The sequence below is a fragment of the Aquarana catesbeiana genome, linkage group LG06 (assembly GCF_042186555.1).
Source record: "Aquarana catesbeiana isolate 2022-GZ linkage group LG06, ASM4218655v1, whole genome shotgun sequence".
Taxonomy (NCBI): domain Eukaryota; kingdom Metazoa; phylum Chordata; class Amphibia; order Anura; family Ranidae; genus Aquarana; species Aquarana catesbeiana.
This window is the reverse complement of record NC_133329.1, coordinates 228,798,537-228,813,713: the sequence shown is the minus strand read 5'-3', so window position 1 is coordinate 228,813,713 and position 15,177 is coordinate 228,798,537. Positions and strand designations below refer to the sequence as shown.

Here is a 15,177-nt window from a genome sequence, read left to right as displayed (position 1 = left end):
CTCTAATGTCCGGATTCTGTCGTATCCTAATAAGGAGGGGTTCCAGTGCTAGCAGGAAGAGCATTGGGGAAACTGGGCACCCCTGTCTTGTTCCATTATACATATAGAAGGGCTCAGACAAGGTCCCATTTATTTTAACTCTCGCTGATGATTTTGTATACAGCGCCCCAATCCAGCTACAGATCTTCTCCCCATAGCCTACTTCTTTGAGTGTCTCTATCATGAAGTCCCAGTCTACTCTGTCAAACGCTTTTTCAGCGTCTATTGACAGCAGTAGTCCTGGGACTCCACTCTTTTTAATTTCCTGGGTTATCAAAAGGGTTTTAATACTATTGTCCCTTCCCTGTCTGCCTGGTATAAACCCCACTTGATCAGGGTGGATGACATTTTTAATCGTTTGCTTTACTCTACCAGCAATTACTTTTGCGAATAATTTTGTGTCGTTGTTTAATAGGGATATGGGCCTAAAACTAGAGCATAGTGTATCATCCTTTCCTTCCTTGTGAATCATCACTATATTAGCTGCCAATGCATCTCTGCTCATTTCCCCTATCTCACCTATCTCATTCATATAAGCACAAAGTTTTGGCACTAAGTAATCTTGGTATTTCTTATAGTATAATGCTGTCAGCCCGTCTGTACCTGGGCTCTTACCTGTCTGAGTCTCCTTGATAGCCTTCCTTACTTCGGACTCTGTAATGGGGGCCTCTAAGAATGCTCTCTCCTCTTTTGATATTTTTAACATCCCAGTTTCTTTTAGATAGTTTTTAATTTTTTCTTGTTTTTGTTCTCTCTCTTTGCCCTTATCCTTTTTATTTATTGAATAGAGTTCCCCATAGAATTCTTGAAAGGTTTTTGCTATGTCCACATCTTTATATCTAAATTCTCCTGATTTCGTCTTTATTTTATCAATGTATTTATTACTTTTCTTTTTACTTAGTGCCCTTGCCAGGAGTCGACCAGGTCTATTTCCAGTAATATATCTTTCTTTTTTGACTAGATTATACTTTTTACGATTTTCTAACTCTATCTGCTGTCTCATGGCCTCTCTAGCTCCGTATAGTTTTCCCAAAATCCCTCCTTCCCCCGTTTCCTTATGCTGCCATTCTAGTTTTTTAACTTCCTCCTGAAGCACACGAAAATTTTTAGTCTGCCTTCTTTCTTTCTCCACTCCCGCCTTTATTATAATCCCCCTGATATAAGCCTTTATGGGCCTCCCAGATTATTGATTCTGATGTTTCATTTGAGGTATTAATTCTGAAGTAGAATTCCAGCTCTTCTTTTATTAACTTATCAATTTTCCTATCATGAAGGAGATCTTCATTTAATCTCCAATTATTTAAAAAGGGTATTTGTATGTTTTGTTTTAATCGTAGTGTCACCGGGGCGTGGTCCGAAAATGTTATAGATCCTATGTTTGTATTTTCTACCTCTTCTAAATACCTATGATCTACAAAAAAATAGTCAAGTCTTGAATACGTCGCGTGTACGGGGGAGTAGTAAGTGTAATCTTTTGTTTTTTGATGTTGCATCCTCCATACATCTACTAACTGACAATGATGAAGTTTTTTCTTAAGTTTATTCAACCATACCCCTCCAGTCCCCCGAAGACGCGACGCATTATCTCTACCCGGCTCGAGGCACAGGTTCAGATCTCCTGCCACAATAACCCTCCCTCTCCTAAAACCCTCTAGTTTCGATAAGACTCCAATTAGATATTTACCTGGGTTGGTATTTGGGCAATAAATGTTAGCTAAAGTATATTCCTCACCATTTAGTTTGCCCCTCAGAAGCAAAAATCGGCCCTCAGGGTCGGTTAATCTCTCTTCTATCTGGAAACAAATTTCCCTTGCAAAACCGATCGCCACCCCTTTTGCACCCCTTATCGGGGAGTCACTAAAAATCCAAAGCGGGTAGTCCCTAGATATTATCCTCTGATTTCTCCCCAGGTATAGATGTGTCTCCTGGAGAAAGACCACCTCTGCTTTATTGGATCTCAACTCGCCCATTATGTTCGCACATTTTATGGGCGAGTTGAGACCCCTCACGTTATATGTTACCAGGTTTATTCCGACCATTTGTTCTGCCTTTCTGGACCCATCAGCGGGAGACAATGAGGTTTGTACTGGTCTTGCCCCTCCCTTACCCCCCCTCCATCCCCACACTCCCCCACCCCCCTCCCCCCCGTTTGAGGGGGCATCCGGCCTCCCTGTGGCCCTATTAACCGTGGCCTCTCCTTCTCCACTCGGCCCTACGGTTGACCCCCCGAGGGTTGAGCTCAGTGTGACAATCCTTGAATCCCCCAGCCCGCCCCGGGATCTACCAGGCCCTCCCCCCCTCCATTCCCCCATCGCCCCCCCTCCCACAGGGTCCACCCCCCCAAAACTCTGGGCTCCAAGCCCATTATCCCCCACACCCCCCCATCTCAGACCACATATTTTCTGACACCTCTTGTCAAGATTTAGCAACCTATTCTTTCTGATTATTTTAACACTTGTTTACACTCCTCTCCTGTTGTATACTGGTTTCCAGTTTTGTATATCTTCTGCAATGTTCTGCCCTCCTACTTTCTCCCACCATCCCGGGATTTCTACAGGTGGGATATCCAGCCTGCGGCAGAAATTTTGGGTCTCTTCTGGAAACCTTAACGTTGCTGAGCGCCCATCTTTTCGCCCAATCAGGCACGCTGGGAACCCCCAGGAATAGTGCACATCTCGAGCTTTAAGTTGCTCCAATAGGGGTCTAAGGACTCTTTTCCTTGCCCGTATCTCAATTGCCAGGTCTGGGTATACCTGTAAATTAGATTCACCATATTTCACTGATTGATTGTTTTTCAGGCTCGCCCTGATTTTCTCTTTGTCTTGATAATTATGGAACCTCACTATCACGTCTCGGGGTGCTTCCTTGCTAATCTCAGCTGGTTTCCTAACTCTGTGCACTCTATCCAGTTTAATCCTCTTATCATTTGGGTTAATAAGGCCTCCAAAGATTTGATCCACCTTTTCCTGCAGATTTTCTCCCTCCCCCTGTGTCTCTGGGAGACCTCTAATCCTCAGATTTTTCCTTCTGCTTCGGTTTTCCTGATCTTCTAGTCTGTATCTTAAGTCCCTGTGTTCCCGTTGCATCTCCTCTATCTGGCTTTTCAGGTTCTCCATCTCCGTCCTCTGTCTTTCAGCTACTGTCTTCACTTCTTCCACTCTTCTCAGTATGTGGCCCATGTCAACCCGTATTGCTTCTGTTTCAGCTTTAATAAAGGTTTCCAGTCTAGCAAACATCTCCGCTATTTCGTTCTTTGTTGGCATTAATAAATTTGAATAGAAAAGAATAGAATAGAAAAGAAGAAACAAATAAAAAAAGAATATAATTAAACAATAGAATAGAAACGATATAACCATTTCCCAAAATTCAAATAGAATCAATTTGAATTTGAATATAATAGAAAATAATCGATTAGAATAGGAAGATGGTTATATCCATTCTATTCTATTTTTTTCTATACTATTTTGTTATTTTCTATTCTATTCTACTCTATTTTATTCTATTCAAATTTCAGAAGATGGTTATAATCTTTCTATTTTATTCTATTCTTTTTTATATTCTATTCTATTCATTTCTATTCTATTGCATTATATTCTGTTCTTTTATTTTCTATCCTATTTTGTTCCTAATTCAAATTGATTCTATTTAAATTTTGGAAAAATGGTTATATTATTTCTATTCTATTGTTTTTTAATCCTATTCTTTTCTATTCTATTCGAATTTCAGAAGATGGTTATAATCTATTTTATTCTATTCTTTTTTTTATTCTATTCTCATCATTTCTGCTCTAGTCTATTGCATTCTAATCTTTTCTTTTATCTTCTATCCTATTTTGTTCCTATTTTGTTCTGTTGTACTCTATTTTATTATATTATTTTATTTTCTGTTATATTCTTTTCTATCTTATTCTATTTTTTTCGATACTATTCTTTTATTTTCTATTATATTTAATTCCCTTTGGAAATTGGAAAACTTTTCGAATTCGAAAACTATTCAAAATTGATTCAAAAACTTTTTGAATCGATCTGAATTCAAATTAGACAAATTTGAATCTATTCAAAAATGAATAAAAAAAAACGAATTTTGAAAATGAATTAAATGAATGAAACAAACTTGACTAAACAAATTTATGCAAATAACGAATCAAAACAAAACAAAATTATTTTTTTTGTTCTGCACATGTCTAGTAAGAAGTAGAACCATGTTCCACATGTTGAAACATGTTGCACCTACATATTGCACCTACAGTTCCAGTAAATGGAGTTTCTTTTATCAATGGTACAGATCACAGGTTTTGCTACCTCTTAACGACTGTATTTTCTAGTAGGATCTGTATCTCAAGTGAATTTGTACCTAATTGATTGTATCTTGTGAAAACCTGGATGTGCCTGACCTGCCTGTCTTTCCTGCCTTATTTGGGATGTGAGATTGATTGTTGATTTATTTTTTTCTTTATATAACAAAATTTGAACTTGTTCTCATAGCTTATGTTTTGTTGATGCATTTCACACACAAATGACATATTGCTTAATGTTTTTTAAAGTGATAATAAAGTCTTGTTTTTTTTTTTTTTTTAAATAACAAACATGTTATACTTAACCTGGTCTGTGCAGTGGTTTTGCACGGAGCAGCCCAGATCCTCCTCTTCTTGGGTCCCTCTCCGGCGCTCCTGGCTCCTCCCTCCTGCCAAGTGCCCCCACATCAAACTTCTTGCTATGGGGGCACCCGAGCCACTTCTCTGTGTGTCCATTCAGACACAGAGCCGAGTCTTGGCCCCACCTCCTCTCTCTCCACATTTGGCTCATTGACTTTGTTTGACAGCAGCAGGCGCCAATGGCCAATCAGGAGGAAGAGACAGCCTTCTGGACAGCCGAGGCTCTTGTGCAACATTGCTGGATCGAGATGGGGCTCAGGTAAGTATGAGGGGAGACTGTTGCACAGAAGGTTTTTTTTCTTAATGCATAGAATGCATTAAGATAAAAACCTTCTGCCTTTAGAACCACTTTAAAGATTTGAGAACTCGTTTTTTCAGGATTGGATATGTAGTAGGAAATTGTTTTGCTTCTGAAAATGTGCATTGAACAGTAAATTGATATCTGCATATCTATAATAATTTACCTATTGTTGAGCAATATATTTGAATTTAGGATTCTGTGCCTGGAGTTTAACTTCATTTAAAGAGGGCGTCCACCTGAAAAAAAAATGATTAAAAGCCAGCAGCTACAAATACTGCAGCTGCTGACTTTTAATAAACGGACACTTACCTGTCCTGGAGTACAGCGATGTCGGCAGCCGAAGCCGAGCAATTGCTCGGCTCTTGGCTGCTGCCGCCGCCATTCTCGGTAATGGGAATAAGGAAGTGAAGCGTTGAGGCTTTACTTCCCGGCTCCCTAATGCTCATGCGCGAGTCGCGCTGCGCGTCCTAAGTGGTCCACGCTATCTCCTGGGACCTGTGTGTTTCCCAGGAGACAGCGGGGGGGGGGGGTGCGGGAGGGGGCGTGACTCCCACGGGAGGTATCTGCACCCCCTCCCCCCTGAAAGGTGCCTAATGTGGCACCGGAGGGGGGGAGGAATCAGATGAGCGGAAGTTCCACTTTCGGGTGGAACTCCGCTTTAAGTTGGAGTGAAGAACTATCAAGTTAAAGTGCATTTGATTAGTTATCCACAAATGTTTTGTTGGGGGATGACGGCAACTGTATTCATATTAATACTCACAAAAATATGCGGGTATGGTTTTGACTGTATATGTGCAATCAGAAATTGCACTTAGAATTAAAAATGATTGTTTAACGCCACATGATCTAACTAGTATATATTTTTTACTTATGTTGCCAAATCTGGGCTTTCAGTTCTGCACTGACTCTGCTTTCTGTTTAGCAAGAAAGCGGTAACTACTTTTCACCGCGGTTATCAAAGTATCATAACAGATCAGCGCTGCTCCAAGCCTGCAGTATCAGTCTCACAGGTTTATTTTTTGTATTTTGGCGCTGGCAGAAATAGAACAAATCTCACTTCCAAAATGTAATATAGCATGCAGATGCTGCTGCATGCTTTAGCTCAGATCCAAGCCCATTTGTAAAGCCCCTCTGACATCTTTCACCCATATTTGGCTTAATCGTCCTCTATGATTAAGCCTAGTGTGGGTGAAACATGTCAGAGGGGCATGACCGATAGGCTGGGATTTGAGGTAAAGCCAATTTTTCATTCATCTTTCATTGGAGTTGAATACAGTGTCCAGCAGTATCTGCATGCTATATCAAAATATTATTATGCAGGTTTGTCATTACCTGATTTTGTGCGGTAATCCACAAAGGCAATACCCCATTATCCCACCATTCAGACATGTTTTGTGTTTTCTTAAAGGAAATCTTCTGAAGAGTATCAGGATTATGCATCAGATTATGGGTGACACCGTGATCTTCCATCCAGCGTCCTATAATGTTCAGATATAAAGATTGTAATTACAAAAAATGTTAAATATTGGAAATATATATTTTAGTGCTTGAAAGTTACATTACGACAAAATAATTTATAAGTAATAATAAAGTCAACAAAATAAATTACCAGCTGTATGATCCACAGATTTAGCATGGTAGAAGCTAAATGTAATTATAATTATATAATTTAATATCCACAGGAAATGCTTTCATAACCAATTGAACAAACATGAGGAAACGCTGAAAAGAAAATATAATCAAATTTTTTATAACTAGGAGGTATATTTATTAATTAATTTTCTCGCTTGTGAAAATCTGACACTTTCGTTTGTTTTTTCCTAATGAAATTGTAGTACTACCCCCTCAGGAGCCGCTGAGTATTCTGGGTACCCTGTTTACTACTGAGCCCCGAGCAGAGTGTTGCTACTGCTGACACCACTAAAATACTTTGGCCAGGTGACTCACTGGCTGTCGTACAAAAGATAAACACATACACACTAAAGAGATAAGTGTTTAACTTGTATTAATGTCATGCAAATTGCAAAATAGGCAAAAGAAAACAATTGGCCAAGTCACAATCACAACTTTTTTGAAAATGGAGAAATTTAAATAAAAGAATGTTTTAAAACAACAATTTACATACTTAGACAAAAGGCAGGGTGGTAAGTGGTTAAACCACACCCACATGTCCTGCAGGACTGAAGATTTAAACGTGAGCTCCCAAGCAGAGAGATTTTCCCCAAGTGAGCGACTAAGATGAGAAGAAAAGAATAAACACTGGGCTAACTCACTTGTGTGCTCTCAGTGAGAAGAGTCATATACCCCAAACACATGAAGAACTCTTCTGCCGGCTAGTTGTGGCCCTTATGTTGGTGCACAATAATGATCAGTCTATTCTGACATGATTTATATAATAAAAAAGTATAGTGCTCCACTTCTTATAGTGATTAAATCAAAATATGAATATATATTCTGTACAGGAAAAAAATACTAATAAATCTCTCAACTAAAAACATTTATATCAAACATATCACTATAACATCTGTGATCTAAAATTAGTGAGAAAAACACTTTAACTACTTAAGGACCAGTCTCGTTTTGGATTTTAGGTGTTTACATGTTTAAACAGGTTTTTTTGCTAGAAAATTACTTAGAACCCCCAAACATTATATATGGTTTTTCTTCTAACACCCTAGAGAATAAAATGGCGGTCATTGCAATATTTTTTTTTGCACCGTATTTGCGCAGCAGTCTTAAAAGTGCACTTTTTTTGGAAAAAAAATCACTTTTTTGAATAAAAAAATAAGACAACAGTAAAGTTAGCCCAATTTTTTTTACATTGTGAAATATAATGTTACGCCAAGTAAATTGATACCAAACATGTCACGCTTGAAAATTGCGCCCGCTCGTGGAATGGCGTCAAACTTTTACCCTCAAAAATCTCCATAGGCGACGTTTAAAAAATTCTACAGGTTGCATATTTTGCGGTACAGAGGAGGTCTAGGGCTAGAATTATTGCTCTCGCTCTACCGGTCGCTGCGATACCTCACATGTGTGGTTTGACCACCGTTTTCATATGCGGGCGCTACTTGCGTATGCGTTCGCTTCTGCGCGCGAGCAGAATTATTTTTATTATTTATTTTACAATATTTTATTTATTTTTACACTGTTTAAAAAAAAAAAATGGTGTCACTTTTATTCCTATTACAAGGAATGTAAACATCCCTTGTAATAGAAAAAAGCATGGCAGGACCTCTTAAATATGAGATCTGGGGTCAAAAAGACCTCAGATCTCATATTTACACTAAAATGCAATAATTAAAAAAAAAAAAGTCATTTAAAAAAATGACATTTGAAAAAATGTGCCTTTAAGAGGCGTGGATGGAAGTGACGTTTTCACGTCGCTTCTGCCCAGCAGTGTCATAGAGATGAGTGGGCGCCATCTTAGCCTCACTCGTCTCCAGACACACCACAGAGGAGGACGCGATCGTCTCTGCCGCTACCGACGGCTCCGGTAAGCGGCGGAGGGCACCGGATCGCGGCGGGAGGGGGGCCCCTCTCCCGCCACCGATAAAAGTGATCTCACGGCGAATCCGCCGCAGGGCCCACTTTTGTCTGAAAGCTGGCCGCCGCACGAAAACGGGGATACCAGGGTTATGGCAGCTAGCTGCTGACATAACAACGATATCCGCCGCCAAAGTTTGGACGTACATCGTCGTGCGGCAGTCGGTAAGTGATTAAATTGCACTCCACCTAAAAGTGTCACAAACTTATGTGCCCCAAAAATATATGATTATAAACTCTAAAAAGTTAATTGAAGTGTCCGCAGAAATCAAATCGTTCATCCCTAGTGCTTTTTATTCAGTCACTCTGTGATTGCCACACATGTGCAAAAATGTGCTCACCATCAGGATTTGACTCCTATATACAGTATACAATAGATATAGAGGGTCAATAAATGTTTGCTATCATATACAGTGAGTGCATTGATAATAATAAAAGTGACCCAATTTTTTTTTTAAAAAAGGACAGTGTAAAAAAAAAGTTAAAGCATCCCCGTCCTGCCGAACACATGTGTAAGTCGCGCCCGCTTATGAAAACGGTGTTCAAACCACACACGTGAGGGATCACCGCTAGTGAGAGCAATACTTCTAGCAAAAGTCTCACACTATAACTCAAAACTGGTAGCCTGTAGACATTTTTATACGTCGGCCATGGAGATTTTTAAGGGTCAAAGTTTGTTGCCATTCCATGAGCGGGCACAATTTTGAAGCATGACATGTTGGGTATCAATTTACTCAGCATAACATTATTTTTCACAATATAAAAAAATTGGGCTAACTTTACTGTTATTTTTTAATTTAAAAAGTGTATTTTTTCCCAAAAAAATGCGCTTGTAAGACCTCTGTGCAAATATAGTGTGACATAAAGTATTGCAACGACCGCCATTTTATACTCTAGGGTATCTGAAAAAAAATATATAATGTTTGGGGGTTCTAAGTAATTTTCTAGCAAAAAAAAATGTAAACACCAAGTTTAAAAATTAAGATAAGTAGTTAAGTAGTTAAAGCAGGGTTAGGTTATACAAATGTAGCAATAACTCACGGTGTAGCTGCTGATTTAAAGCGGGCTGTTTCCGTCACCTTTTTACCTGTAGTTCACCAATACCAGATTTAGCCCGGGTTCACACCATAATTCGCTGCGGACCGCACAGGAGCGCTGTGCGTCCCTGTTCACTGTTTCAGGGACGAATCAGGGCCGATTCTATGCCTGAATTCGGCCCTGAAACGCAGCCAAAGACGCAGTGCGCACCGCAGCCGCCCCGGAGATATGTGAACCGGCTCCATAGGGAGCCAGTCACATTCTCCTGCTATGCGAATTAGATGTGCGGAAACGCACATCTAATTCGCATAGGTGTGAACCCGGGCTCAGAGTCCACGTTGAACTTATCATCTAACAATGTAGGCACCAGTCACTTTATTACTTTTCCAATGCTTTAATGGGAGATAACTGGAAGAAGTAGCAGGAAAGAGGTAGAAGAAGAGTTGCAGGGAAGTTCAAATACCTTTTCTTGGTGTAGCACTAAGGAATTGAAATCTCAGAGATGAATGTATCTTCGGTTCAGGATTAAATCTTTGCTTGCCCGGATAGGTCTCTTTTACTAACCTAGCAGCAGGTACGCAGCACGAACAGAAAGTCTCTGCCACAGAATTGAGTGAAACAAAACTGTACGATCCTCTGCCACAGGGTGTAGTAGTTTTCAGTAAACAGTAACACAGTACCAGAACCTTTAAGCCGACCCAGCAGTATTATGTGGTAGGTTAACTTAAGATGCGTCCTCCATTTGAGTCACCAGGCCCCTCTCCAGACCAGCGCTCCGCATGATCCTTCCATGACGGGTCCTCCCCTGGATTCTTCTCAATTGTCCAGCTTCTTCCCGCAGGACAGACAGCACAGGAACATCTCCGCAGCAGTTGTAGTAGGCCCCAGACAGACTTCTGGGCCCACCCACATGCTGCAGCATCGCAGTCCTCAGGGCCTGAGGACCACGAGGTAGGACTCCTAACACATACCTGTCGGCCAGGAGGGACAGCAGGTAGAACAAAAAGACCAAGAAATATGGCGTCTGTCCCTTAAATACCCTTTCCCAGAATGCACCGCAGGGGACAACCTCTGCCGAATTACTTCTGAGAAAGAAGAGCACTCAATACACCTCAGTCTGCTGCTTTCCAGCTCTGGTCTGTAGTGACACCGACATCTACAGGCGACAGAGTGGAACTGCACGCAACACAACCAAGGTTGGAACAGAAGCTAATTTAGCTATAGATTAAATCTGAACCTTGTACAGAAAAGATGACCCACTAAATTTACATATAAGCGGTAGATTAAAAATCTACCAGCGCTACACAAATATATATCAAGGTTTGAACATCTCATGGAGATCTGTTTAATCCATCATCCGAAAACAGAAAGAGTATGGTACAACTGCAAACCTAACAAGACAGAGCTGTCCACATAAACTGACAGGCTGGGCAAGGAGAGCAATAATCAGAGAAGCAGCCAAAAGGCCCATTGTAACTCTGGAACAGCTGCAGCTATCCACAGTTCAGGTGGGAGAATCTGTCCACAGAACAACTATTAGTCGCGCACTCTACGCATCTAGCCTTTATGGAAGAGTGGCAAGAAGAAAACCATTGCTGAAAAAAAGCCATAAGAAGTCCCGTTTGCAGTTTACGAGAAGCCATGTGGGGGACACATGTGGAAGAAACTAGGTTGGACTTGATGGACTTTTTTCAACCTCACCTACTATGTAACTATGTAGCTGATCTGGTCAGATGAGACCAAAATTGAACTTTTTGGCCTAAAAGCAAAACGCTATGTGTGGCGGAAAACTAACACTGCACATCACCTTGAACTCCCCATCCCCATTGTGAAACATGGTGGTGGCGGCATCATGTTGTGGGAATGCTTTTCTTCAGCAGGGACAGGGAAGCTGGTCAGAGTTGATGGGAAGATGGATAGAGCAAAATACAGGGCAATCTTAGAAGAAAACCTGTTAGAGTCTGCAAAAGACTTGAGAATGGGGCAGAGGTTCACCATCCAGCAGGACAATGACCCTAAACATACAGCCAGAGCTACAATGGAATGGTATAGATTAAAGCATATTCAGGTGTTAGAATGACCCATTCAAAGTCCAGACCTAGATCCAATTGAGAATCTGTGGCAAGACTTGAAAATTGCTGTTCACAGACGCTCTCCATCCAATCTGACAGAGCTTTTTACTTTGCTCTGTCTGAATGGGCAAAAATGTCACTCTGTAGCAGGGGGTCCAACCCCCCCCCCCAGAGTGTCAATGTCACAGCAGCTAGGCTACTGTAGTCTGTCAGCTGCAGGAGCAGCACTGCCACTGGGAAGACCACTCATCTCCTCCAAGTTGCTGACAGGCAGGGTCCATGCAGGACACTGGATATCGGATCAAAATACATTTGTTTCCAGACCGCCTGCATAGAACAACAGTTCTGTACTTGAGAGGTCCATATGATGTCTGGACGGAAGAATGGATGCATTTGCGATAAGCTTCAGTTACCCGTGGAGGCAGCAGGGGTCGGTGCTGCTGCTTCCTCAGCCAATGCGTACACTAATGCCCCGTACACACGATCGGATTTTCCGACTGAAAATATTCGTTGGGAGCTTGTTGTCGGAAATTCCGACCTAGTGTAGGCTCTATCGGACATTTTCTATCGGAATTTCCGTCTGGATCTCAAATTTTCCGACAACAAAAACGGTTGTCGTAAATTCCGATCGTTTGTACACAATTCCGATGCACAAAGTTCCACGCATGTTTGGAATCACGCAGAAGAGCCGCACTGGCTATTGAACTTAATTTTTCTTGGCTCCTCGTACGTGTTGTACGTCATCACGTTCTTAACGTTCGGAATTTCCAACAAGATTTGTGTAAACGTGTGTATGCAAGACAAGTTTAAGCCAACATCCGTCAGAAAAAATACATGGATTTTGATGTCGGAATGTCCGATCATGTGTACGGGGCAAAAGAGCGTTGTCCTTCCCTTCAAATTCATTCTGCAGGCTTCCTGTGTTAGTGGGTGCGGGATGAAGCAGCTCCGATGCGGGGAGAAGCCTGAACAAGAGCTTCATGCAAGGAGTGAAGGTCCTGCAGTGATCCAAGGTGAGAGATCTGCTACTGTCTGCACTGCAATGTATTAATAATAGCTCTCCTCCTTCACTGAGCTCTCTCCACACCCATCAACTTTCTCTCCTTCCCAGTCACTCACCCCTTCCTCCTGATAAGTTCTCCTGATACATGGCATGGGCACCTTTCACCCTCAGCTGCACTTCCCCTCCATGTACCACATGTCTACAACTTCCCAGTAAGACCATGCAGTGAATCACACACTCTCACACCGATCCTCATCACCCCTCCCCTTTCCAGTTCGCTTTCTCCTGTTTCTGCTCTCCACTCACATAAATCTGCACTTCAACTTAGTCTTACTTTTTATGTCTTCCAACTTTTCTGCAGTCTGGTACATTCCTTGCAGTCCTTTAAGTAGTAGTACAAGTATACAGTGCAAACACTGTCTGCAGTCCTGAATAACACGGCACCTATGATCATTATTATCATGCTGATGACTACACTGTACAGCCTGTGCGTACTGTAGTGTATATAGGCTGTACAGTGTGGTCATCAGCATGATAATAATGATCACAGGTGCTGTGACGGTATTATTCATGGCTGCAGATAATTTTTGCACTGTATACTACTACTGTATACTACTACTCAGGGCTTTATTTCAGCTGACATGTGGGACTCCAAAACCCTGCACTCTGTACATAGCACACCCTGAACCCTGCACTATATATGTAGCATACTCTGAACCCTGCACTTTGTATGTAGCACACTCTGAACCCTGCACTCTGTATGTAGCACCCTCTGAACCCTGCACCCTGTATATAGCACACACTGAACCTTGCACTCTGTATATAGCACACCCTGAACCCTGTACTCTGTACATAGCACACATTGAACCCTGCACTCTGTACATAGCACACCCTGAACCCTGCACTCTGTACATAGTACACCCTGAATCCTGCACTCTGTACATAGCACACAACCTGCACTCTGTACATAGTACACCCTGCACTCTGTATGTAGCACACTCTGAACCCTGCACTCTGTACGTAGCACCCTCTGAACCCTGCACTCTGTATGTAGCACACCCGCATGTGTGTTTGAGCTTTGAGGTGCACACCCTAATGCAATAGGCTGCGCACACCTATGCTTACTAGCCTGGATGGCTACACTCCAGTAAGCACCTGGAATATAAAAAAAAAAGTCCTTAAAAATACATCAATCACACTGAAAGTATGGGAAAAAATTGCTGATACTTTTCATGTTGAACTAGCGCTTACTCATAACACAATTTGTTACATGAAACGTATCAACAGTTTTTTCCCTTACTTTCATGTGTATTTTTAAGGGCTTTCTGTATATTAAATTATAACTAAAGGCAAAACTTTTTTTTTTTTTCATTTTGGATGGAGTGCAGAGGGATTAGAACACTTGTCAGGTTTTTATTGCTGTCTATGCCCCCATTAGGGAAACTCGCCCTCTCTATTGGTTCAGCAAGACCCATTAGTGGGCAGGCTGAATGTACCAAGTTGATCGATCGATCAACTTTGGTACAACCAGCCTGTCGGATTCTCCTGCAATTATCGCAAATGGCTGCTATAGCTGCTAGCGATAATCACTGTCTTGTCACTGACTGTGTTGATGGGGGTGAACTGTGCAAATTTCTTTCCTGTGGTTGCCAGCACCCAGTGAATGTGAGTAGTAGATTGGTGTGAATCAACCAGGAGTGGTGTTCATTCTTTTTTTTTCTTATTAGGCTGGGTTCACACTATCCAATGCTCTGAAAAATAATCCGCAGTGGATGGCTTTTCAGAGTGCGGCTGCTGTCGGGTGTTCAGGAGTTGACCCTGTCGTTCTCTGAATGCCTGTTTTTCATGCCAAATGGCAGCGTAAAATGGTGATAATGCACAGCAAGCACAAGCAAAATGTTTGGCTCACAGTTGTGACATGGCTCTATTGACTGGAATGGCCAAGTATAATAGTCAACTTGTTCCGCTGTGTCAAATTTTCCATGGCTGTGATGCAAAATTTTAACAGCCATGGCATGTGAGTAGCCTCCTCCAGCTGTATTATATACTTAAGGTGGGTGACCAAGAGGCAGTAAGACTGGGGCTTAGCCGCAGTCTGTACTGGGCCCCATGATTTCTTATGGTGGCCCTGCTGGTAGGACAGTGGAGAGAAAAACTGATTCACTGCAAAGGAAGCCTGATTTGGCCCCAAGAAGACTCCAGCAGAGAGTGCTGTGAACAAAACTAGGTGAGGCATGAGGAGTGCAAGCCAGGGGAGAGAGTAGTTGTTAAGGGAAAACCACCTGGAAGCAGCAGCAAAGCCTGGAGACACACAGAGGCAAAACAGCTCTCTCTTACATAGTTAAGAGATACAGAGTTAAGAGTTACATACTTAACATGGTTAAGACATCACAATTAGCCAGCAGCTCAGCCCTAAATATAAAGAGGAACCCATTTGTTAACAGCATTACAGACGGACCTCTTTATAAACCAAACTTTGAAGCCTAAATCCATGTTTACTTAACTAACAGATGTCCCAGGAAAA

General features: G+C 41.7%; 1 protein-coding gene across 1 annotated transcript in view; it reads right to left on the bottom strand.

The window, feature by feature from the left end:
* Nucleotides 1-15,177, bottom strand: part of LOC141148056 (ectonucleotide pyrophosphatase/phosphodiesterase family member 7-like) — a 185,960-nt gene that overhangs the window by 148,348 nt on the left and 22,435 nt on the right. Inside the window, exon 2 of the mRNA XM_073635210.1 lies at nucleotides 6,327-6,472. Within this exon, the coding sequence (XP_073491311.1) occupies nucleotides 6,327-6,472 (146 nt within the window). The remainder of the gene's footprint in view (nucleotides 1-6,326; nucleotides 6,473-15,177) is intronic.